At 58.3% G+C, this 24,437-nt stretch overlaps 1 protein-coding gene across 4 annotated transcripts in view; it reads right to left on the bottom strand.

The window, feature by feature from the left end:
- The window catches only part of RASGRF1 (Ras protein specific guanine nucleotide releasing factor 1), a 41,882-nt gene extending 20,210 nt beyond the window's left edge, over nt 1-21,672 (bottom strand). For 3 of the 4 annotated variants that reach the window (XM_037395825.1, XM_037395827.1, XM_037395828.1), the window contains exons 1-8: nt 21,052-21,671; nt 8,254-8,360; nt 7,118-7,265; nt 3,863-3,955; nt 2,716-2,969; nt 1,395-1,474; nt 712-905; nt 486-595 (exon numbers count right to left, since the gene is read on the bottom strand). In XM_037395825.1, coding sequence (XP_037251722.1) covers nt 486-595; nt 712-905; nt 1,395-1,474; nt 2,716-2,969; nt 3,863-3,955; nt 7,118-7,265; nt 8,254-8,360; nt 21,052-21,327 — 1,262 coding nt within the window. In that variant the 5' untranslated portion in view covers nt 21,328-21,671. Of the gene's footprint in view, nt 1-485; nt 596-711; nt 906-1,394; nt 1,475-2,715; nt 2,970-3,862; nt 3,956-7,117; nt 7,266-8,253; nt 8,361-21,051 lie in introns of all 4 variants that reach the window. The other variant, XM_037395826.1, reaches the window with a different exon arrangement.
- Between the last annotated feature and the right edge of the window lie 2,765 nt (nt 21,673-24,437).

The following is a 24,437-nucleotide window of genomic DNA, read 5'->3' as shown; positions in this document are numbered from 1 at the left end:
CTGGCTAGCAGCAGCCAGGCTCCCACCCCACCGGCCCCGGGGGTGGGGTGGCACAGGAGGGCAGGAGGTGGCACCAGAACATCTCAGCTTTCAAAACTGCCAACAGCTCGCAAGGGGTTTCATCCTGGTCAGGGATGGCTGATGGGCTCTGAGCAAACTGAGGACTGAGCTTCTCCTGCGTCCCACCCCAGTGGGACAGCACAACCCCTCCATGACCATCTCCACCAGCTTTACCCTGCAGATGCCGTACGAACACCCAGACCAGACCAGTCCCATTGGCACTGCACCCTCACCAAACCCTGTGGGTGAGGGTCTGCCTGCCCCAGCCCTGCTCCCTGCCCACCAGAAGGGCAGCCCACCGTGCTGGCAGCCTGCCCAAGAAACCCCTCCACCGGCCCGACCCACCGTGGTGCTGGCCCCAGCCCTGCACCCCTGGCTGCCAGGATGGGCAGGGATGGGCAGGGGCAGGCAGTGGTGGGTCTGACCTGGACAGCTCTTCCAGCTTGGACTTGGCGTAATCCAGGCTGTTCCTCTCCACGTGCTCATGGGGGGTGTGAGCCAGCAGCTCGTGCAGCGTGAGGATGTACCTGGGGATCTGTGGCACAACAGACCGGAGCAGGGCATCAGCCACAGTGCAGTGCCAGGGGGTGGGCAGGATGGAGGGGTTGTTGTGGTGGCATTCCTGGGGCCGATCCCGGTGCCAGCCGTCACCTGGAACATGGGGTAGGTCAAGAAGGTCTCCAGGGTCCTCTCCTCGCAGTCAGGCTTGGCCTCATAATGCTTCAGCAGCTTGTCGAAGTCCCGGTTCTGCTTGCAGTGCGCCAGGATCTGCAGGCTGTACTGGTGGTTCCTCACAAACTCCTGGTAGATGTTCAGCATGGGCAGCAGGATGTCAAACAAGTCGGCTGTGAGCAGAGAGGCGGTGGAGAGGTGGGTGTGCTGGTCCAGCCCACCCCCTGGGATCCAGCCCCCCGGCTCCCAACACTCCTCACTCCCAGATCCCACCTGTGGCACCCTCTGGGATCTCCTGCTGCTTGTGCAAGCCCAAGGTCTGCCCAGTTTGGGTTTTAAAGAAACCCTGCAGTGCTAGCTGAAGGTCTAATTTGACACAGCAATGCTCTTCAGCATCACCTGTGCACGGTCCAGCCCACCCCTTCCACCACCCAGCAGAACCAGGAACACAGCAACTTGGTTTCTCTGGGGTTTTTTGCTCCAGTCCTTGCCCCTGCGACCGATACAAACACGGAACAATGTGCCATGCGATGCATTTCACCGCTGCTGCCAGTTAGCAAAACGCCTGTTGAGTTGCATGAGGAGGAGGAGGAGGAGGAGAGCAGGCTCGGCGCTGCCAGCGCGTGGGAAGGGAACACGGCGAGGAGGCAGCACACACTTACCCAGCACCAGCGTCGGCCAGCTGGATATCCTTGCCTTCAGGCCTTGGTAAAAGATTTGGTGCAAAAACATGATCGTTTCACTGAAAGATAAAACAAGGAGTGAAAAGGCAGATGAACAAGTGGCAAATAATGACTAATTAAACAAAATCACCAGCCTAGAGGGGAGCAGGGGAGCCCTCGGGCTGGCTGGGGAGGTGGCTGCACAAGGTGGGGTGCAGAAAGGGTCCCTGGAGGTGCATGGGGAGTGATGGACAAGGACAGAGGAGGAGAGGGAGGAACTGAGTAGCTTGAAGCTCCCCTCAGAAGTCAACCCAGAAATGCAGGGGAGCCCAGACCCCCCCTTCCTGCAGGGGAACAAGCCACCCCCTGCCCCAGCCCAGCAGAGTGGTGCTGGTAATGGGGGCGAAAGCACCATAGCCTCCCCTGCACCCAGCACCCGCTGTCCGACGCTGGCTCTGTCTGTGCCTGTCCCAGACAAGGCATTGTCTTCACACAAGCCCAGATGTGGGGAAAACTGGAATTTGGGTTCTGCAGTTTGGGTCCCTCCCTGCTGCCAGAGCAGGCTGGCACCCCATGCAGCCCAGGGAGCTCCCAGCAGCAGCAGCAGCAAGGGCTGTGGAGAGGGGCAGGAGCCAATGCCAGGAGCCAAGAGCACTGCTCCTGGAGATGCTCCCCGCCGCAAGGGACAGGTGGCCAGCACCTCCAGGGCTGGCAGGTAAGACTTGCTGCTGTGGGACAACCGTGGGACAGAGCCATTGCAGCTGCCATTAAACCTGGCACATACTGATGACACACTTGGCATCACCATGGCTTGGCTGGAGTCAGTGAGTGCCACCCCCCATCCCAGCCAGCCCCTGGGGACAGCCACTCTTGGCACACTGCAGCGGCTTCCATCTCGTGTCACATCTGCAGGAGCGGCTGCGGCTGCCCCTCCACACCATCTCCCGTGAAAGCTGCATCCTCCCCGCTTTACTCGTCCTTCGTTACCTTTGGGCTGCTATGACTGCCAAAGGACACTGCCCTCCCCACCGCCAGAGCCAGGACCTCACACAGACGGGCTCCTGGCAGCCCCAACCTGCTACCAAAGCCCTGGAGCATCATCCCCTGCGGCACGTCCTCATGTCAGTGCCAAGCACTCACTGGGCTGCTTGTGCAGGTGTCCCGTGGGGATGGTGAGCTCCATCCATGGCTTTGGGGGCCAGGCTGCAGGCTCCTGGGGAGTCTCCCAGCACCCATTCCTGGGGTAGGGCAGCAGGCTGTCCAGAGGCTGCTGGCTGTGCCGGGGTGCCGCAGAGCTCTTGGAGCCCAGGATGGCACTCACCTGTTGAGGAATATGCTGCTGACATCGTCATGCGTGATGGGAGGCTTCTTGGAGCTGGCCGCCATCCGCAGCGGCCGCAGGAAGTTGTTGACGAGGATGTGGAGCTGCTGGACGTACTCGGCCTCTGCCTCCAGCATGCTGAAGACAACCTGGTTCCTCTTGCGCATGCTGTCAGCATGGGGGGACCTGATGTAGTCCTGGATGATGGTCTTCCACTTCCTCCGGCACAGCCAGCCCCGCAGGAAGCTCTGCACCTGCGAGGGAGCAGCGGCCACGTTAGGGGCCAGGCTGAGGAGCCGGGCAGGTGCCCTGCGCTTGGCATGGTGCAGGGACCGTGGCGCTGTGGTGAGGTTTCCCTGGCTCTGCGGAGATGTGCACGATGGTGCCTGCTACTGATGCTGCTCTGAATCCTTCCGGCTGGGAAACAAACGAGAACTCATCTAAATGCACTTTCTAACTGCAGACAGTGTCCTCTTTTCCCTTTTAGAGAGAGACACATGGAAGACTCCTACAAGAAACAGGGATCCACAGGGTTCAACCCCGTGTCCCCTGCACAGGGCAGCAGGTGCCCAGGGCTAGCAGAGGCTTTCCCAGGGATCGGGTAAGGGCAGGACCTGCTCCTGAGCAGTGGCAGTGCTGGTCCCCTCCGTGGCACCATGTGGTGCTGGGCTCGCCTGTGGGAGTGTGGTGCACAGCAAGCTGCATCTCCTGATAAGCGTGGCTTCTTCTCCCCAAGAGCGCTGTATTTGGAGCCGATTTCTTCATGGGGTCTGCTGCTCCCTGCAGGAAAGCTGTTGGGGCAGTGGCTTTTTCTTTGCAAAAATAAAAGGCATAACCACAGCTGTGGGAGGAGCCAGATGTAAGAGGCGCTGTTTGTGCGCAAGCCAGCATGGGCAGGGATGCCCCACTCCCCCGGAGAGAGCGGGGAGTGCCCCACGGAGCAAACACAACGAGCAGAAGGGTCTCCAGGTTTGCAAAACACATTTCCCTCCTAAGAAAAACCCATTAGCAGAGGCACCTCCTCAGCTAGCTCACCCAGGCCAGCTGCTCTACCAGCCCCACACAGAGTGTGTCTGTCATGCCGCCACGAGCACCGGGACCCCACCATGAGCACCAGACCCTACACCGCTCACCCGCCGCCACCCACCTTCTTGATTTTCTTGATGTCACTGTCGTCGTCACTGGGCGCACTGGTCTGGCCAGCCTGGATGCGCTCATGGTCCTTGAGCAGGGAGGCAATCTGTGGGCACAGGCAGGGCGTGAGCGGCCACCCCAGCACAGCCTGGCATCTCCCGGGAGCCAAGGGCACCCTGCTGCCGCGCAGTGCCGAGGAATGGCACATCCATCCAGCTTAACTACTGACACACAGGTGCTGGTTCTTAGTGTGAGATGGGTAGATGAAGCAGATAAAGAGATGCTGCAGAGCTGTCAGGGCGCTGCCACCTCCCTGGCATCCCCCGCACTCACTGAACACACCACAGAGACAGGGACCTGGAAATCCCACTGGGTACCCAATGCAAACTGCATGCCTCTTTCCCAAGAAAGCCTCGCAGGCGAGTCATTAAAAAACAAGTTGGAGAGAAAACGGAAGAAAAATCTCAAGTCATTTGCACCCTAAAACTTGCAGACGAGGACAAACTCTCACCCAGTCCCAGCTTTCCAACACAGATTGGATAGAATCACGTTAGCTTCCAAGCATTTGAATTTTTACTGTTTCTCGCCTGTACTTTTTCTCACTCCTCTCCTCACTGCCGTGTCCCTGCCCCCACGGCCACAACCCTTTAAAAAGCTACAGGAAAGGAAAACAGAAAATGCACCATCCAGAAAATGAAAATTGGTAAAAATGTGATTTGAATCTTGATTTTATAGAAAATAACCCAAGTAAGAAAACTTTCAAAGAGGACTTTCTTGGGGGAAAAAAGGTCACATTTTGGAGAGAGAGGAAAAAAGGAAGGTTTGGGTTGAGATCTTTTTCAGTTGGAGACTCTGCTTCCCAGTGATGCTGGGAAGTGCCAGCAGCAGTAACTGCGGTACATGGCAAGTGCATGTTGGGTTTTTTGGTGTCTGGGCTGTTAGAAGGGAAAGCAAAGGATGAGCAGAGAGCTGCTGGGGAGGCGGATGGGGCAGAAGCTACTTCTGTCACATGGTCACAGCTCGGGAAGGGGGGATGACTGCCACAAAATCCAAACTGTGATGAGGAGCTGTGTGTTTTCATGCCCTAAGAAGCTAAAAATGCTGTGGGTCGGTGCGGTCACAAAGCTCAACAGCCACCTCCCAGCGCCGAGCTCTCCCAGAGACCTGACCCCCCCAGCATTCGGCATGGAGGCATCTCCCCAAAACTTCTCACTGCCGGGAGGCAGAACATGGGGCTGGCACCTGGTGTAGGGCTGCGGATGAGCCCGATCCAGCTGACCCCACTGGTGCAAGCCGGAGAGGCTCCCTGGTGCTGTGGCAGCCCCCCAGCACCCCCACTCTCCTACAGAGCCCCCCCAGCACCGCCAGCCTCAGCAGGAGCAGGAACACGCTGGAGCAAGTGGCCGCAGCCTCACAGGCACCAATGCAGCTCACTCACAGCTCTACTGGTTTCACCCCATGTCATTGCATGGGGTTAGATTTTAGAAAATAATTTTTTCCTCTCCCCGTGCTTTCCTATGGAGCCTCAAGTCAGCAAACATCCCCTGCACACCCTCTGCATTTAAGTGTTTGACAGCACCGAAGCCATTCCCTGCACCGGCTCTGGGCACATCTCAGCCAGGACCCATGAAGTGCGTTTGCCGGTGCCATGGTTTTATTTTGGTTTCTGTTTTTTTTTAAATTGAGTGAGCCAAATTTGCACATTAAAGTAGAAGCTGATCATTTGATCTCTGCTTCAAAGCCTGTGGAAGAGTAAAAAAAACCCAACAAACCACTGCAAGGTAAAATCAAATGTACCTGGTCACGGGGGACGGGCTGCAGCTCTGTCCACCACCTCTGATCCCGACCCCTCCGCTAATTTTGGGGTTCACACCACATCTCCCACCGCCCCTGACCGAAGGCTCATCAGGTGCTCATGGCCCCGCTGCCACCGCTCACCTCCCCTGCCCCTTACGCTGGCCGCACTCCCAGGGGAGCAGAGCTTTCCCTGACCTGGAGGCTGGACCGGGCCGGGGGAGCTCCCAGCCAGTGCCAGACCAGGGTCCCAGGGGAAACCCCCCACCCAGCCGGGGCCGCGGGCTGCAGCTGAGGCTGTTTGAGGCTGATCCTGTTCTGTTGGAGAGCACAAATCCAGCAGTGCCAAAACAGCTGTCCCCTCCTCCAAGACAAAAAGCAGCCTTCAGCATGCCCTGACTCATGGTCAGGGACAACTAACCTGCGCTTTTTAACTCGAAAATTCCACATTTCAGGAAAAGGCCACCATAAGGATGTGCCGTACCGCTCTCACCCTCACTGCCTCTCCAGCTGCCTCCTCCGTGGCAATGTTGAGATTTTGACTGATTCAGGGTCAATGTCTCAGCCCAGCAGGCAGTAGGACATGCTCCCAGCTGCCTCCACCATGAAGCCGCTGCCTGACTCTCCCTGCCAGGCACGAGGACGGGGCCAGCACTGGCCCTGGGGTGCCCCCCACTCGCCTGCACCAGCAGCACCACCGCCCAGGCGGTGAGAGGGTACCTCGGGCTGGCTGCAGCCCTGCAATGGGGGGGCCAGGCAGCGCAGGGCATACCCACACCTCCAAGCATCTGCCTCCTGGGTGCCTCAGAGATGCCAGCTTCCCTCGGCACCGCCTGCTGAGTCATTTTTGCATTTTGTTGCTTTGTCTGCCGCAACCCGCGTCGTGTCACCCTTCCGACAGCCCAATGCTGCAAACTACTGAGCAGCAAACTGCTGTGAGAGCTTCTGGGACAAGCTACGGGCAGCAGGTTTTAGGGGCCACTCCCACTGAACTTCTTACTGCAGCGTCCCTTTTGTTTATAGCACCGTGCATGTAAATTCCCTGCTGTGCTCAGGTTATGCAGCTTGCACCTGGCACAGGCTCCTTCCCTTTTTCAGCGGCTCCTTTCACTTTGCACCACCTGGCAGATGTTACCACCAAGCATGCAGCACGCTGAGGGCGTCTAATCAAAGTATCGAGGCTGAAAATAAGGACGGCAAATTGGTGAGATAAGGAGTGTCCACCCCTACCCAGATATCAGGGCGGCATAGCCACAGCCGCCCGCTGCACAGCTCCTGCAAGAGAAACCTCCAACAGAGGCGATGCCCTCACCCCTCTCTGCAAGGGAAGGGCCAGCCTGGTGTCATGAAAACAAGTATAAATACAGCAGCCGCGACATCCCCCAGTTCCTGCCAGCGCGGTGATGCCGCCCGCAGCCCGTGGGTCACCCCAGTGAGTGGCAGTGCATCCACGGGGCAATGCCGGGCTCTTCACCTCGGCCTTCAGGCGCTCAATCTCGATCTCCCCGTCCTCGATCTGCTGGCGGAGTTGCTTGGCAACGGTCTTCTCCGTTTCCACAATCTGCAGGAGATGGAGGTACTTCTGCATCAGCGCCTCGTGCTCCGTCGCCAGGTTCCTGTAGCTGCAGGCAGACAAGGCCATGACTATCCCTCCTCCTGTGGTCCCACTGCCATACGTTCCCCCCGGGATGTGCACATAAAATGAAGTGTCTGCACGCTGTGGTTTGCTGGGGGGGTTGTTCACCTTCTTGGGTCCTACATGCTGCCCTTGCCCCTCTGGCTCAGGGTACCCACAGGGTGAGTGAACCAGGAGGCAGTTCTTGCAGTTTGGGATGCTGCTACTCAGAACTGACTGATTTGGAGAGGAATCGGGTTCCCCGCGAGGGTGCAAACAGAAAAGACAATGCAAATTTTAAGGAAACGGTAGGAGACAAAAAACCACCCACAAAACACCCATGGCCAAGCCCCTCTCACCTACCAGGTCCCAAAAGTTTAACAACAAGGACGTTTGTGACACAAGCTCTTATGAGCACCTGCTCTCGTTAAGGTGCTGCAGCAGATATTTCTCTGATCTCCTGCATACAACACTCACCGCCTCCCACTCCTCGCTGCCAGCCTGGCACCCTCCTTCACCAGACACGTGGCTGTGCCATGCTGGCTCCCCTGGGCAGGTGGGATGTGCCAGCATTCCCAAGCCACAGAAACACAAGCTTGGAAAAATCTCTCTCTGACTGTTTTTGCTATTCCAGACAAAACCCTTCCCAACAGTCTTTGAACCTGTCGGTGAATCGGGCATCCCTCTGCCACCAGGCTGGGACAGGCAGTGCCAGCCTGCTGGGGTGGCCACCCCACGTGGGATGGGGATGGGGATGGGGATAGGGATGGGGACGGGGATGGGGATGCGGATGGGCAAGCAGGGACATCCAAATGCAGCCTGCTTCTCAGCACAAGGGTCCCCAACACAGAGCTGGTGACTAAAAGCGCTTTGCTCTGCCCGCCGGCCGTGCCCAGCTCAACAGCTCCCTGCCTGCAGCTCCCTGCAGCTGCCCTTGGGCACAGCTGCCCCTTCGACACCCCTCACCCCCGGGCTGTGCTGGCGGAGGGTGGTACCTGGCGTGAGCGATGGCTGCCACCCACTCGTCACAGTCCTTGGCATCCTCGGTCCTCAGCTCCAGGGTCTTCTGGTTCTCATGGTTGAAATTAACAGTAAAATAATGCTGTGGGAGCAAACACAGGGCAAGGTTACCCCTTACTTGACAGGGCCATTAGAAAAGCGCTTTATGATCCACCACAAGTTGCTTAATTTTTTTAAAAAAACCACATTTTCAAACACCAGGAGCACAGCTGAGATGTGCTGCCCTCAGCACTCAGGGAAGAGCTGCCCCTTGCCATTGAGGCAGCGCAGCTGTGCCATGGGCGAGGGCAGGGCAGAGAAATGCTCCGAGGGGAAATCCCGCTGGGCAAACACCCGGCTTCAGCTAAACCTCAAACCAGCAAAGCCCAGGGGGCTGCCGGCCTGATCCTGCAGCAATCACCTCGGGGACAATCCTAACCCCGGGAAAGGAGCAAGGATGTTTAGCTGGATGCTGCCTGCATCCCTGCCTGTGCAGGCAGTGAGCATCCTCAGGCAGCGAAATGAAGCCCTGCTGCTGCCTGGGGCTTGATGCTGAGCAGAGCCCTGGTCCCACGTGCTCGCATCGCTCGAGCCAGGAGGCTCTAATGGGCAACGGTGTACCAGGGCTCAGCGCAGGGCTATATTTAGCCTCCCTTGACATTTACAGTATTTGTGCTAATTGTGTGCGGTGGCAGCCCGCGTCGGCTGGAGTTTGTGCTGCTCCTGTGCTTTCCTGCAGTCTCCTAGGAAACAGGTACCACGCTGCAATGCCGGATACTGCCCAGAATAACTGGGCTAAAATGAAACCCACTAGAAAAAGCTCATCCTGACATTATCTGCTCCTCTGTTAGGTTTAATGAGGGATCTGAATTAACAGGTATCTTGGCAAAAAAAATAACAACCAAACCCAACCCGCCGCTTGCTCCCTGGCATGCACCCCTGCTCCCCGGAATGGCAGGCAGGAGCCGGCTGCAACCACAGACCCTGGCATGCCATGAAAATGCAGACAGGCACCACAACACAGGCAGGAGCTCCCATGGGAACCTGCCCCTATGCCGGTCTGCAGGCAGGAATGGGCAGTGGGGTGTTGCACAGGGGCAAGGCTAGCACTCATCCAGCACAGCCGGGTGGCCCAGCACCATCACTGCCTCTGTGTTGAACAGCAGGGGTACTGCTCACCATGCTGCCCCAAAATAGGGCTACATCTCCCATCCCTACCCCTCCCAGCTCTCCCCTGTCCTCGTCCTCCCCAGGCATCTTTATCTCTTCTCCCCTGCCCATCCCTAATCAAGCCCAGGGGTGTTAAGGAGATGGATGCAGGATGCTTTCAGTGAAACTGGGATGCAGGGAGCTGAGATGAAGCCAGTCACCGTTCCCAGGTGATGCCAATGCAGGCAGCACAGACGGATGGAGACCCAGCTCCCTGACCTAGTACCATGCTCACCTAAGGCTCGTCTCTCATCGGGTGACAGCCTGAGGAACACCCTCTGAGCTCACCCAGCCCACTGGGGTCCTGCAGAGGAGGAGGGTGGGGGGTTGGGGTGTGGCGGGGACCCTACACTGCCCTGGGGCCATGCCAGAGCCCTCCTTTAGAAATAGCTCTATTGCCTTTTGGGGGGCAACTGCTTGTTGCTGTGACCCTGTTCAAGATGCGTCTATTGCATCCCTTTTATCTCTGCCCAGGATCCTTTACCCGGAATATCTTTTTATTGCTGATCCTACAGACAACTTTTCTCCTTGTGGAGTCATCTCCATGGTAAAACATGCCATCATCCATCTCCCCCACTTCCCTGACCCACCATAGCCAGGCTGGCGAGAGCTCCTGGCAGCTGGGCTGCTGCTTGTCTCTGTCTGTGCAACACATCTGGAGCTGCAGCAGCTCCACAGTCCTTCGCTTCTCACCCCCCTTCTCCCTCCCACCTCCGAAGGCTTTTACTGGCAGCAAGATATCTCCGATAGAAAATTCACCAGAAATTTTTGGTCTCTAAAACTGTGGTAGTTACGCACCTCTGCTTTATGCCCATCTCTCTTACATCCCTTCCCCTGCAAACAGCATTAAAAAGAGCTCATCAGATTGGCAAGTCTGGAAATCCTCCCCCTTAAAACACCGACTCAGGAATATCACCAGCCGTGCCAGGGCACTGCCAAGCACTCGCCCCGCCAGCCCCAGTGTCCTGGCCACAGGGACTTGAGGGGTGGGAAAGCCCCTTCTCAGTCCCAGTGCCCCCGTGAGCACCCGGTGTTGCGGGGACAAACTGTACATTCAGCATGCCACAGTCCACCGCTGCCACCAGCCAGTGCTCAGCTGAGTCCCCATGGACCTGGAACATGGGGCGATGCCTCCGTGGCTCCCCCAAACCAGTCCCTGGGGGTGGGACAGCGAGCCCTGGACCACCCTTCCCAGGCGTTGCGGGTGCCTTGGGGATGATGCAGCACCCGTGTGTGCTCCCATGGGCGAACAGACCTGTTCAGAGCCCTGCACCCACAGGCATCATGCCTGACCCTCACCAGGGCCCTCCAGGAAAGCAGCACCTCATACAGCTTCAGGACTTGTCACATTTTAAAATCAGGGTGGCAGGGAGCAGGGCAGGGACGCGGGACAGGCACCCATCCTGCCCACGCCGCCTCTCCTGCTTTGCCCACGGAGGCACCTCCAACAGCAGCACCCAAATTGCTCTGCCAGATGGCTCCTGGCTCATCTAACTTAAACCCAGCAAGGTTTTGCAAATGACAGTTTCAATGGTGTCAGCAGCGGAGCTGGATGATGTGGGGCTGAAATGTTCCCACCGTGGCCAGAGGCAGCTCTGGCAGCTGCTGCGGGGCCATGGCCGGGACAGTTTGGTCCCAACCGCTGCTCCACGCGCAAGTAAAAGCTGGTTCCTGTGAGCACACACACGGCAGCTCCCCGTGTCAATCCAATTTATCCCCATACAATACCCAGGAAGTGCAGCGTGCTTAAAAGGAGGAAGTTGTTTTATATTTGAATAATAAAACTCCCACCACCTTTTATCTCCGCCTAAATTACGATCCTTCTCTGTTATCACAGTGACACATCCAACCTGACAGCCCGGGAGCGTTTCCAGCGCTGCTCACTGTGGTGGGGGCTGTGGCTTGGGGGCATGGCCGAGCCATGGGACAGACCCACAGACAGGACCAGAGCAGGGGGCGGCAGGATTGGCCCCTGCCTCCAGCATCACCCATGCCCAGCTTCTCTGGGGCAGTTCCAGCTGCTGGGCCACCCCTGCCCAGCGCAGGGCACCAAGTACCCAGCAGCTTCCATTTGCTGCTTCTCACACCCATCTTTTGCTCATTTGAAGACCACACGAACTCACAGCCACGGAGGCACTGACCCCTCTTAAACCACCTCTCACTCTGCTTCCTGGCAAACAGCAGATGCAATCTATTTGCTCCAGCTTTTCACAGGGGGAAGGTGGTGCACCCCCAGCAGCACCAGGAGCTGAATTCATCCCGCAGACCCCGAGCTGCCCAGGCTCCCAGGGTTATGCAAATGTTCCTCAGTGGAGGCAAACAATGTCTTTTGCTTCAGCCTCAGCCTCAGAAGCACGTAACCCCAACATTTCGCAGTAATTCGATGGGAGGCAGCCCAAGGCACGGAGAACTTCAGCTCCAGCAGGTAGTTCAGCAAAGTCCCATACCTGGACACCCAGTACTGTTGTGCACAGCGTCAGGCACTCGCAGCTTGAGAGGTGCAGGCAGGACAGGGCCAGGCAATGCCAGCATGGGCAGGGGTCTCCGGGATCCCCACAGCAGCCAGCAGCTCAAAGCCCATTGCCAGCGGTTGCTCTTGGGGTGCCCCAGCCAGTGTGTCCCCAGGGCTCTGCTCAAGGGTGGCCCAGCCGGGAGGGACCTGGCCCAGCACCCACCACAGCCCCAGCCCCCCAAGCCCACTCCCCAAACTCCGCTCCCTCTGTCACTTTTCCTGCTAAAGATCCCCAGCGCCAGCTTGGCTATTTTTGCTCAGAGTACAATAGCAGAATGCTGCTCAGGAGCTATTTCTGCTTCCAGAACCTCAACAAATGACTTCGAATTAATGAAGGAGACTACCCGAGTGATTAATGTGCAGGGACTATCTCCCCAGAAATGTCCTCCCGCATGTCTGCTGTCCCTGGGCTGGCACCGTTAGCGCAGTGACAGCTCTGCCCCCTGCCACTCCCAGTGCCGCAGCAGCAAAACCTCCTGTGTGCGCACCCCCCGACGTGGTTCCTGCCACCCAGGACACGGGTCCCTGTGCGCTGCAGGATGTGGGTCCCCGGCAATCCCAAGATGCAGGACCCTGCACAGCCCAAGATGCAGGACTCTGCCCACTTCCCTGCCTGTGTCCCTCTGATGCCCATTCCTACCCACCGCGGCTGCGATGCTCGCTCCTCCATCCTCCACATCCTCAATAAAAGCCAACAAGATGATTACAGAGAGCGCGTTTGCCGTAGTGCTTTGGGGGGTTCCCACACTGGGGTCTCGCTGGGACACAGATCCCCATGTCCCACAGCCACAACAAGATGCCACGTGCTGCTTCTGCAGCGATGTTTAAGGGAAGCTGGTGAGCTCCCCAGGGGCTCCGCAGCCACAGGGAGCTGGGCTCCCCACAGGGCTCCCGGCACAGCACGCCAGCAGCAGCACCGGCATCCCCGCCGTGTCCCCACTGCTCCCTGGGGAGCGCTGCCCAGACCTCCCGCTCCCCATGCGCCAGGGCTTCGGTTCCCCAACACCCGGATGGCCTGTGCCATCCCCCTCTGCCCATGCAGACCCCACCAGTGCCCAGCTGCTGGCTCAGGGGCCAGAGGGAGCAAAGGGCTGGTGCCACAGGAGCCTTGGGTGGCACCGACACCACGGCTCCGGGGATGAAACAGCAAATTTTCCAGTTTATCAGAGTAAAGGCAGAGAAGGGTGAAGCAGAGCCAGGCCTGCCACAAGCCAATGTGCTGCTGCTGGTCCAGCTAAGCTCCTGAAAGGTTTTACTTTGCTTCTTACTTTCTCTTAAGTCAGCAGATAAAGAAATTCAAATAGGCTTTAAAACAATGTGTTATTTCGAAAACAAAAAACCAACGTATTCCAGCATTTTTCAGAATTTGAGGCAGGGCGTTTTTTAGCCTGAGCAACTTGCCAGACTGCTCTGGATGCCACAACCGATGTGGCCAGGCGCTTGTCCTGCAGAGCCACGGTGCTCACTGCCGGTGCCTGGGTCTGCTGAAGGGGCCTGTGCAAGAGCAGGGGGATGAAGGCAGAAACACCCCCAGCAATGCCACCTGTGAAGAAGCGGTGACCATCGCCCTTTCCTGTACAAAGTGGTTTTGTTGTGCCATCACAGGGGCCTTTCCACCCCACGGCAGATGCCCCTCGCCATCCCTCTGTAATGGGGATGCTCCCCGCCGTGCCGGGGACCCGCCTGCCCTCCATCCACCCATAGCAGATAGGTATGCGGCCGCCTGTTCATGAAGCTGATGGTTATTGCAGCTGACATAAAGGGCAAGGGAGGAGAATTTTCCTGCTCTGGATGGATGAGTCTAAAAATCCACAGCCAGCAATGGCAGCTTTTAACTTCCCTGACCTACATACCATCTGCTCTGGGAAGACAGGACCTGGGATGCAGAGGAGGAGATGGGTGGTCAGGCAGCTCATTTGCTTGCTGAAAATAAGAAAAAATCCCAGAGGTTGCAATTTCTCTCCTCTGCTTCAGGATGGACTGTAAGGTTGCTCATGCACAGGCACTGGGGCTAAGCATCAGCCATGTTGGATGGGCTTTGAAGCCCCACGCCCATGAGCAGGCAGGGGACCTCCTGCAGCAGGGGGGCTTCACCCCATGTGAATCCCACCCTAAGTCTTGAGCAGAAACATTTGTAAAAAAAACCATAAAATCAAATCAAATTTTCCCCTCTCTGGCACATCATCCAGCGATGCTGGCAGACAGGCATGCAGGCAAGCCTGCGTGGCACAGGCGATGCCTACGTGGTATCAGCAATGCCTGCGTGGTACTGGCACCATCAGCAGCCCCCTCGCCCCCAAACAGCTTGGAAATACAGCCTTGGCATCCCTCTATACAGTAATTAATAAAGAAACAAGCATTACACCAAAGTCCTAACCCTGGGTGTACCAGACATTCATACCTTGGCCAGACTTTATATATGAGTATGACCATTGCCATAATGACTGCGCCTTCTTATTTGCAATAAATCTGCAAAAAGTGTGTGCGCAGCTGAGAAAGTGTATCTGAGGCTGCTGAGCCAGCAGGGCTGGGCTGGGGGAAGGTCTCTGTCCTTTCTGCTTCTTTAGCAGACTTCATGAATCTGTTGGGTGAGAATGTGTGAAAGGTGACAGACGCATCACGTTTAAAAGACAAGAATCAGTAGGATAATCTGCAAATTTCTGAGTATTTCAGGTTTAGGTTTACAAATTGTGATTTAAGTTCAAAAAAATCAGATTGCACATAAATTCTGCACTGCTGGTATGAAGGCTGAGTTACTGCCACGTTCAGCTCATTGCGGAAAGCCTGGCTAAAAGTACACAAGTCCAGGGAAAAAATATTGAAGTTTTTAAAAATCCAACAGGACAATCCAACAGGCCAGCTGTCATGGCAAAGACCCAATTGAGCGAATCAAGGCTAATTAAGCTGACGGGAAGAGCCAAACATCTTAAGCCAAGAGATCTCTTAATCAGAGGTGGTCCATACATAAAAAAACAAAACTATATTGAAAAATGTCCTTTTAAACTTTTCAATACCATTTTCTTTTTTCACATTTTTTGTTTTACAAGTAAAAATGCTGTCAGCTATTTTGCTTTATCACAAACTAACCAGTACTGACTCGCGATCTTTAGCAACCAAAATATTCCAATACCTGTTTTACTACAACTCAAGGGTTTGGATGCACAGACCCACTTATTCTCAACAGCCCAACAACCAACAGCTCCTCTGGCACAATTCCCGCTGCCTCAGAGGGGGCTGCTGCTCACACCCCTAGCTGTGCACTGTGGAAGCTGGAGCTCAAATTCCTGACACATTGATGCTAAACTGAACTCCGAATATGGAAAACCTCAGGAAGGTGTTTGACACTGTGCTGGGGCTCGGGACAGACAGGTATTTACTGCTGAGCACGTGATACCCCGATGTTCCTTGCCACTGTTCACAACCTCCGGGGCTGTGCAGGGCCACGTGCTTTGCACTCGCGATGACGTGCAAAAGGCAGCTCTTGGCTATGGGGGATCTCAGCCTTTTGGAAAAACATTTGTAGATGTTTATAAAACCCACAGCCCCAACCACCAGCGGTGGATGAGCATGTTTAATGTATGCACCTTGCTTGGGTCACGAGTCCTGCAAACATGGGTTTGCCCAGCACGGACCAGCCCTTGGCAACAGCGACGAGCACAACCTCAGCCACGGCTCCCGGCTGCATCCTGCCCAGCACCCCTGCCCGCTCACACCGTGCGTAATGCTGGGGGAACAGTTCATTACATGACTTTAGCTCCTTTGTTCACGGAACATCTGTAAGAAGGCTATGTTTTCCCAAACTTGCCTTGTTTGGATTTATATGACAAATCTGGGGAATAGTTTTTCATCCTATGACAAAGCCCGCTCCCACAGAGGCAAGGTGTCCTGCGCTCAGCCTCAGCTGTAATCGCTCCGTTGCCATCAGTCACACAGATCACACCACATGATCCTGTCCTTTGAATACGCATCATGTGAATAATCAGAAAGACAGCGATCAGGCAGCAGCACACTCAGACAGATACCCCGAAGAAAAAACAGACTTTTCTAGAAGACAAGAAGCGCGTTACCCGCCTGTGCAAAGCATGTTTTGCACCGGCTCAGCTGCGGCTGGATGCACGGTTAACGCAGGATTTCCGTGCGGCACGGGGATCACTCGCTGTCTCTAGGCAGCCCTGTCATACCAACCTGCTGATTTTGCTTTGCTGCCTCTGTGCTGGGCTCCAGCGGGTGGGCGGCCGCCCCGCACCCTGTGCAGGAGCATCCTTGCCCCAATGCCCTGCATGCCCAGAGTGGAGCACAGGGTGCCCAGGCTGTGGGCAGCCCTGCTCAGGGTGTCCATGGACACCCTGCTTGCCCTGGCCGGAAGCTGCTCTGCAGGCAGGATCCATCCCCTCCTGCCACCGTGACTGGAGCCACACGCTGCTCTGAGCCCTTCCCTGCCTGCCTCAGTTTGGGACCATGTTCAAAGCCACTTGTGGGTCCTCTGCTGCTGCTCCCACTCACCTAGAGCCCATGGGCCAGATAACCCCGGCCAGCTGGGCACCTAACAGACGTGCCCAGGAGGAGAACCCATCATCTGCGGCTCCCCTGGCCCTTGCTGGAAAGAGCCAGGGGGTCCCAGGGGGCACATGTTGCTCACCATAGGGGCTGGGATGGCAGCACCCAGCAAAGGCACTCGCATCTAACGCCAGAGGAGAAGATCTGGGCAAATGCCTGGCTGCTCTGGCAGGGCCATCCCACCTTCTTCTGCAGAGGGACCAGCAGCAGGCACCTGTCCAGTCCCCCCGGCAGAGCGAGATGCTGTCTGTCCCTGGCTCACCCGTAGCAGCCCTTTCTGAGGGTACCGGGAGCTCTGCCCAGGTGAGCTCCCTGTGCCGGGACAGGCACAGACGGATCCCGTGGCCCATGCTGCTGCACCAGGAAGCTGCCCAACCTCTCCTGCTGCCAGGGATGGCTTCATCAGCGGGGCACCCGAGAGAGCCAGAGCTGCCAGCACCCAACACACTGCGAGGGCAGGCATCCCCGAAGCACCCAAGTACCTCCAGCTCCGCTACCCTCCAGCTATTCCAGTGTCTCAGGGATGGGTGCCAGGGACAGGGTGCTCTCAGTGACTGAGCTTTGTTTCAGCTCGACACCTGCTACTCTTTGTGCTGCTGGTGCTGAGAAGACATGTGGCCTTCCCATGCCCTCCTTCGCTGTGCAGGGAAACCAGCAGGACCGGGGCCAGACGCATTTCAGGGAGATGGAAGAAAAACTTTCCCTGAAGTGCTGGTGGGGACCGTTTCCACAAGCCTTCTCCCATCCCACTGGGAAACCACGGCCACACATGCCCACCCACTGACCGCTCGTCCTCAGCCTTGCATCAGGGTACAAAATGCTTCCTCGAGCCTCCTCTGCCCCCTGACAGCACAGACAATAAATGTTACACCCATCGCTGGCAGAGGCTGCAGAGCTAGGGAAGAAAATCTCCAGCTATAGGCTCTGTGTTCACAAAGGCAGCCTAGGCTTTGGGGAAAAAAAAAGACTCACAGCTCCAGAGAGCTTCTGAGTTTCAAGTCAAGGGTTTCACACAGCGCTACCACTTGACTCAGCACCACGTTGGCTCTCATCCGAGACCCAGAGGGTTGCTGGTTAAGAACGGCACCGGAGTACGGGTCTGCAAATCCAACTCAAGGCTGGATCCACAGAGTGAACCCACTGCCTGACTGACGTGTGATGGAGAGCCCTCACTCAGCGCAGGCCCTTCCCAGCCCTGGGCACACAGCCTCGAGGTCAGGGATGGATCAGCTCCAGACCTCCACACCTGCTCAGCTCCTCAGCCGGGATCTCACTTTGTCTATGCCCCCCACCGTGCAGTTCCAGCCAGGGCACCCCATGTCCTGCCCGCCCTCCCCTACAACACAGCATGGACTTGGGGGTCTCTCATAGGCCCTTCCACCAAGGGGCAGGAGATGTGATCACCTGAAAGCACATCCCAGCATCCTCACCCGTGGGGTAACAGCAGGTCCCAGGAGGTGGCATGACACAGACACCAGAGCAGAATAAAAGAGAGGGTTCACCCCCCCACCGACGCCTCGCCCCAGCATCACTGGGCACTCGTCCATCGCGCCACTGGCACCACGGCCCCGCACAGCCCAAACGCCAACCTCCCGCACCGAGTGAGGCAGCAGACCCCTCCTCCGGGCCACAGCCTGAAGCCTACCCAACAATAAAATATCTTCCAAACCAAACTGGTTTGAAGAAAATTTCATTTGCGGAAAAACATAACAAAAAGAGAAAAGAAAGTTTCCAGAGGTATCCAAATCCCCTCTTCGGTGTTTGTTTTTCAAAGAACTTTGCTCCTTTATCCTCGCATGCACTCTATGCTAAAAATACACTGCATTCCCAGCAAAAAAATCCCCCACCACAAAAACATATGTGAACTTTAAAAAAGAGGGGTTTTTGAAAGACCCACATTTTAAAATTTCTCCTTTGTGGAGAATTTGAAACCTTTCAGGCTTTACTCCCGTGAAGACGGAATCTAAACCAGAAACTCCTCTGCTGCAGGGAATATTGTCCTCATAGCTCCAGTTGTAACTGCCCGGATAGATAAATGCCCTCAGAAAACAATTAATGGTGATCACAGGCAATGCTAGAAATTTCCTCGGCACCTTCCTTTCAAAGCCACTGAACATGGCTCGGTACCAGGTGAGCTGGAAGAAAACGTTTTATCTGGTTTGCAGAACTCTGACACCTTCCACCCAGAGACCTGCCGGCTTTCATGCCATTTGCTTGCTTTCGCCCTCCTGCACAGCCCATGCTGCAGATCTGCACCATAAATATTCTGCTGCTTATCTCATCTGGTAATGCCATTAATTAGTTTGCAAAGCAGTGGGCATTCAAGTGCTTGAGCACTTTCATTTATATTTGTCGTAATGAATTATACAAAATTACAAGCCAGACGCTAAACCTTGGTAAATCGGTGCCAATCAGTGGCCCCGTAAATATCTGGTGTGGCAGGATCCCACTGTGCTGTGGCAGCGGACCCTCGCTTACAGTGAGGGCAGATCTTCCAGGTGCATTTTGAACTGGAAAGGGGCTGTGCCATCCTCCCCTTGATGTTTACCTGGTGGAAAATCCCTCCTGCACAGACACCAGGAGTCAGAACCTGGTAAGCCAGCTTGCTTTAAACCTGGCTGGCAAGCTCGGCTGAAGCCGAACCAGGAACGTGCAACAACATCTATTACGCTGCTACCTAAAAGGACACAGCTGACAAAACAGGACAGCGGCGTGACCCCCTTGCAGCCACAGACCCTTCCTTGCTGCTACAGCCGACCGTGCCATACACAGGAGGCTACTCCTGTGCAAGACCCAGGATTGCGAGGAGGCACAGCTGTTGCAAAAAAAACGGGATTTTCATCTGAACAGGGAAATACTCCCGTGATCCCTGCTGGGAGCGAGGAGACGTGCCACAGAGCGGTGGTGCTGCACTGCCTGGCTCTTGTGGCAGGGCTTTCTGGAGCGCTAAGCATGCCATGATTAGCCAGAGGCAATTAAGGGGCTTCCTTCCTTCCTTCCTTCCAGGCTGCCCCTTGCCCCCGGCGGGTGCCCACCGGGGCCTGTCCCGCAGTCTGCTGGCAGCGCTCACCACCACCTCTCTGGAAGGCTGCTTAGGCAGAAATTATGCAAGACCTGCAGAGCTGGACCCAAGATGCTCGGTGCCTCCTGCGAGCACCCAGCCTGAGCTGCCAGCACCGGGAAAACCACCCCAGCTCCTCCTCGCGAGGGGCTTCCCAGCGCCCCCTGCCACACGGGCACCCAACCAGGTGTGCGGTGAATTCAACCGCAACAGGCTCCCGTCCGCATCCGTGAGACCGGAGGTAGATTTGGAAGCTACGGCAGTGATGGACAGGGATGTGCACTCCCAGCCTGAAGCCAGTCCTTCCTCCCCCCCTACCCAGCACCGACCCCTTCTCCCCACCTGGCTGCTCAGATGCACCCCCAGCTCCAGCAAACACCAGACAAACAACCCAGAGGTTGCCAGCACCGCACGCTGCACTGCTGCGTGCCACGCTGCTGGGTGCCACGCTGCTGGGTGCCGTGCTGCCCACCTGTGAAAGGCGTAGCTGGGGGAGAGACACCCACCACCAGGCCCATCTCCCTGCTGGGGACCTGGGGGGCACCCAGATTCTCCCAGGGCCTCGCAATTTACTCTTTCAGTGCTGTGCCACCCGCAGCCATGAGCATCTGGCGAGGAGCACTGCACCCAACTACCAGCCCTGCATGTGCCATGCGGGGCCCCGGTTCCGCTTCTCCCCACTGCCCAAGGTGTAGGGGGTGCGTGGCATTTCCACCCACGCCAGGAGCACGCGCTGCACGTGTGGGGAGTGGGAACGGGGTGAAATCCACCCGCAAGCAAGACCCTGTGCCCCCCCGCCACGCTGAGCACCCAGCATCCAGCGCCGCGGCTGAGTGTGTGCCCCCCACCCCCTGGCAGACCCCACGGGGTGCTCACGGAGGGGGGGCTGCGTCGGCTTGGGATAGAGCAAAGCTAAGCGGCCAAGCCACAGCGTGGACAGAGCAACCCCATGGGAGCCCCGGGGGGCCGCGGGCCCCTCCACGCCTCGCCGGGGCCGCTGCCCCGAAGCCTCGGCGGGGACGGGGGGCCGCACCGCGGACACGCGTGGGGCGCGGGTCTCTGCTGCGCAAAGCGCGGCCCGCGGCCGCCGGGGGGCGCCCTGCGCCGCAGCCCCGCCGCCAATACCGGCGGCTAATTAGCCGCGGGGGGGGGACGACCGGGGCCGGCTCCGGGCACAGCCCGGCACCCCCATAATGAACTCACCCGCTGCCCCGGGGTGCGCTGGCAGCGCGGCGGGGGGCCCGGCACTGCAACCCCGGGGAGCATCCCCCCTCCCCCGGCACAGCCCAGTCTCATCCCCCGCCCCGGTCACGCGTGGGGCAGGTCCCGGGCGCCGGGCAGGGCCGCTCCGCGGCGGCGGGAGCCCCCGGCAGCGGGGCCGGGGCATCCTCCCCCTCCGAGGGCGGCCGGGGCAGGGCGGGGGGCGCCGGCCCCGGGCCCCCCCGTCGCGCCCACCTGCTTTTCCAGGGAGTCCTTGGCCGAGAGGGAGGGCTTGGGGGAGGGCGCCCGGTCGCAGACGCAGCCCTCGAGCAGGTAGAGCCCCGAGGGCCGGGAGCTGGAGTCGGTCTCGAAGTAGAAGAGCATGTTCTGCAGCAGCGCGAACCACTTGGTGTGCCATTTTGTGTTGTCGGAGCTCCGCTTGCTCAGGTAGCCCTTCCTGGCGCCGTCCTTCTTCGCCAGCAGCCCCAGGTAGGTGACGTGCCCGTCATTGAGCCGCATCCCCTTCTGCATCTTGGTGGGCACCGCCAGCTCCTCACATGGTCCCCGCCGGGCGGCCGGCGGGCGGGTCCCTGGCGAGCAGCCGCAGCCCCCGCGCCCGCATCAGCGGCGCCCGCTGCCCCCGGAGAGCCGGCGGCCGCCGCGGCGGCTCATGCCGCGGCCGAGCCCCGGGGCCCTGCCCGCGCAGCGCTCGCCTCCCGCGGCGCCGGCGGCGGCGGCTCTGCCGGGGGAGCGCCGCGTCCCGGAGCCGCGTCTCCCGCAGACGGGCGAGTCATGTGATGCCGGAGCCAGCGGCGGCACCGGGAGCCCGTCAGCGCCGGCCCGAGCCGTGCCGCTCCGCTCCGCGGCGGGGCTGGCCCTGCCCTGCCGCCCGGCTGCGGGGGCGGCCGCGCCGCGCTCCCCGGGGCCGCCCCCCCGGGCCGCGGGATGCCGGCGGCTCCCGCCCCACCGGCCGCCGCTCCGCACCGCGCGGGACCCCCGGGCACAGACAGAGCCCTGGGCCAGCACAGAATCCTGCCCACAGCTGGAGCCTCGGGCCAAGGGGCACCCCCAGACACACGGGACACCCCCGGGCACAGCCAGACCTCTGGGCCAAGAGGGACCGCTGGGACAGATGGGAGCCTGGTGATGTGGGGTCCCAGGCCAAAAGGGACTCTCAGGTCAGGGAAGACCTTGGGACTAACAGCACCCAGGGCAGAGCAGGACCCTATGGACAGGGATTCCTGGGTGAAGCAGGACCCCCGGGCCAAGTGGGGACCTCTAGGGCCCCCTATCAAAGATCAACCCAGGTCTGGCACAAGCCCTGGCTTGCCATGAGCCCCAGACTGAGCAGGACCCCCAGGCCAGGTGGGACCCCCAGCCTGCACTGGCTCTGCGTGAGGTTGGGCTCGGCTGGGCACCCACTCCACTCACTGCAGGAACCCACTCCAGCCTCGGGTGCCAACTCCCCCCGCTGCCCCAGGGAAGCACTCGCCATGTCCAGCCCTGTGCATGTTGCTGACCGTGGGATGTCCCCACTCGTGGCCTTCCCCTTGGCCGGTCCCACGCACAGCCTGCACCTCCCCACCCAGCAGCGTGGGGCTGATCCAGTCCCTGCACGCTGCAAACCCCAGTGCCCCAGGCCCCTTGGTGGTCCCTCGGCGTGCAGCGGTATCAGCACCCCTGGACACCATCCTCTCCCTTCCCACCCTCCGCTTCTCCTTAGGGCACCCTGGTAACTGTGCTGCCGCTCGCGGATGTCACACATGGGAGAGAAGAGGGCCCAGTTTCTCCATTTATTATTGTTCATCTCACTCTTCGATCCCTCTCCTCCATCCTGGCCTTGTGCGCTGTGCCGAGCAGGGCAAAACTGGGAAAACTGGGCAATGGTGCAGCTGGAGCCTGCGCAGGGCAGGGGGGGCCCTGGTGTTCCCCATGTTCCAGGGGGCTCCCCGCAGCCAGGAGTGCTGGGTCGGTCAGATGCCAGGGTGATGGGCACATGTGAGACCTGAGGTGGCTGCGAGGCGGCACATGAGCCCTGCTGCCCATGGGCAGCTGCCAGCCCACATCGGCAGAGGAACTGGCCCCAGCCCCATCCCAGGGGTGACCAAACCCCTGCAGACAGGGAGGGCATCAGGAAAACCGTGTTAATTAGTTGTGTTTCCACTGAAAGTGCTGGCAGATCTCCAAGGAATTCAGTGAGGTCACAGGTTGCCATGGCAACAGGAGGGAACAGGCTGGAATTGGGAAGGGTGCTGGCATATCCAGGATGAAGCTGCTGGGCCTGGGTACTTGCTGGGACACGGGCCCATCGCTGCCCCGAGGGACATGGTGCGAGCGCCTGCCGGGTGCTGGATCGGTGCCGGATCAGGGCAGAGCAGCCCCAGCCGGGAGCGGGAAGCGGGGCCGTGTGCTGCCCTGGGCATCCTGTGCCCACCTGCTCCTCTGGCAGATGGGCTGCTGTCCTCCCGGTTGACTACACCTGCTGTTAGCCACATTGCAAGCAGTATTCAGTTCTAGGACTTTCCCCACCCGCACAGCTAACTCTCCTCCTGGGCCAGGGCTCTCCCCTCTGTCGTTTTCCCAGCCTGATCAGTGAGGTCCCATGTCCTGTTACAGCACCACAACCTCTGCTTGGGGTGAAAGATGGGTCAAAGCATGCAGCAGAAGGTGCTCCCCATGACTGGCCCATCCTGCCAGCTGAGACTGGTCCAGAATAACCCCTAGAGAAGGTGAGACACTCTCCATCCCCTCCATCACTGTGCATTACCTGGAGCCAAGCAGGTGGCTGCTGGGCAGAGATGGGCAGTGATGGCTGTGGTGGTGGGGCCAAGCCTTCTCACAGCTCCTCATGGCGGGGAGTGAGCCCCGGGCAGTGCCGCCGGCTTTTGCAGCAGGGACAGGCAGGCAGGACCTGCTGCGTATGGAATGGTCCAGTCGCACAAGGAGAAATCCTTCACGGAAGCCTGCAAAATCTTGGATCAAATAATAACTGGGAAGCTAGCATTGCCAGTAATTCCTATACTAGGTGAAAGCTGAAGTCATCTCATGCCCCTGGAGCTGCTGAGCCCTCTGGCCAGCCGTGAGGCTGTGCCCAGAGACACAGTGTGCCAGGGCTGCCCACGAGGCGAGGGTCCCTGCTGCCTCGCCAGCTCGAGCAGGCTGCCATGAGGACAGCAGTGCTGACGGCACCAGGGACAAGCGGCGTTTGGCTGTGATGGAGTGCTGGAGCTGGTACCAGATGAGGCAGCTGGACTTTGTTCCCCAGATAGTGTTGGATTAGCTCAGACTCTCCTTAGATGATATGGATGGTAACGGAAAAAAAATAGCTGACAGCTTGCAAGGCTTGAGCAAATACGGAAACTTTGATTTCTAAAACAAAGCAAGGTTTATTTTTTGCATGTGACGCTTGCTTTGGTCGATTTTAAGGCATTTGCAGTGTGACCCTTCTGCTCTGGGAAAGCAGAGGTGAAGCGTTTGTCACTTCTCCCGAGCGCTGCTGTGCAGAAGAGCTGCTGGCTGCTGCTGGCTGCTGTGAGAGAGAGGGAGTTTGTCCAGACGAAAGATTTCCCAGGGTTTCCAAGTATTTTAATTGCAGTGGTTTCTTCTCTCTTCATTTAAGTGTTTAATAAACATTGAAGTGG

The sequence above is a fragment of the Falco rusticolus genome, chromosome 7 (assembly GCF_015220075.1).
Source record: "Falco rusticolus isolate bFalRus1 chromosome 7, bFalRus1.pri, whole genome shotgun sequence".
Lineage (NCBI taxonomy): Eukaryota > Metazoa > Chordata > Aves > Falconiformes > Falconidae > Falco > Falco rusticolus.
The sequence above is the reverse complement of the archived record's forward strand: the minus strand, read 5'-3'. Positions and strand labels throughout refer to the sequence as shown.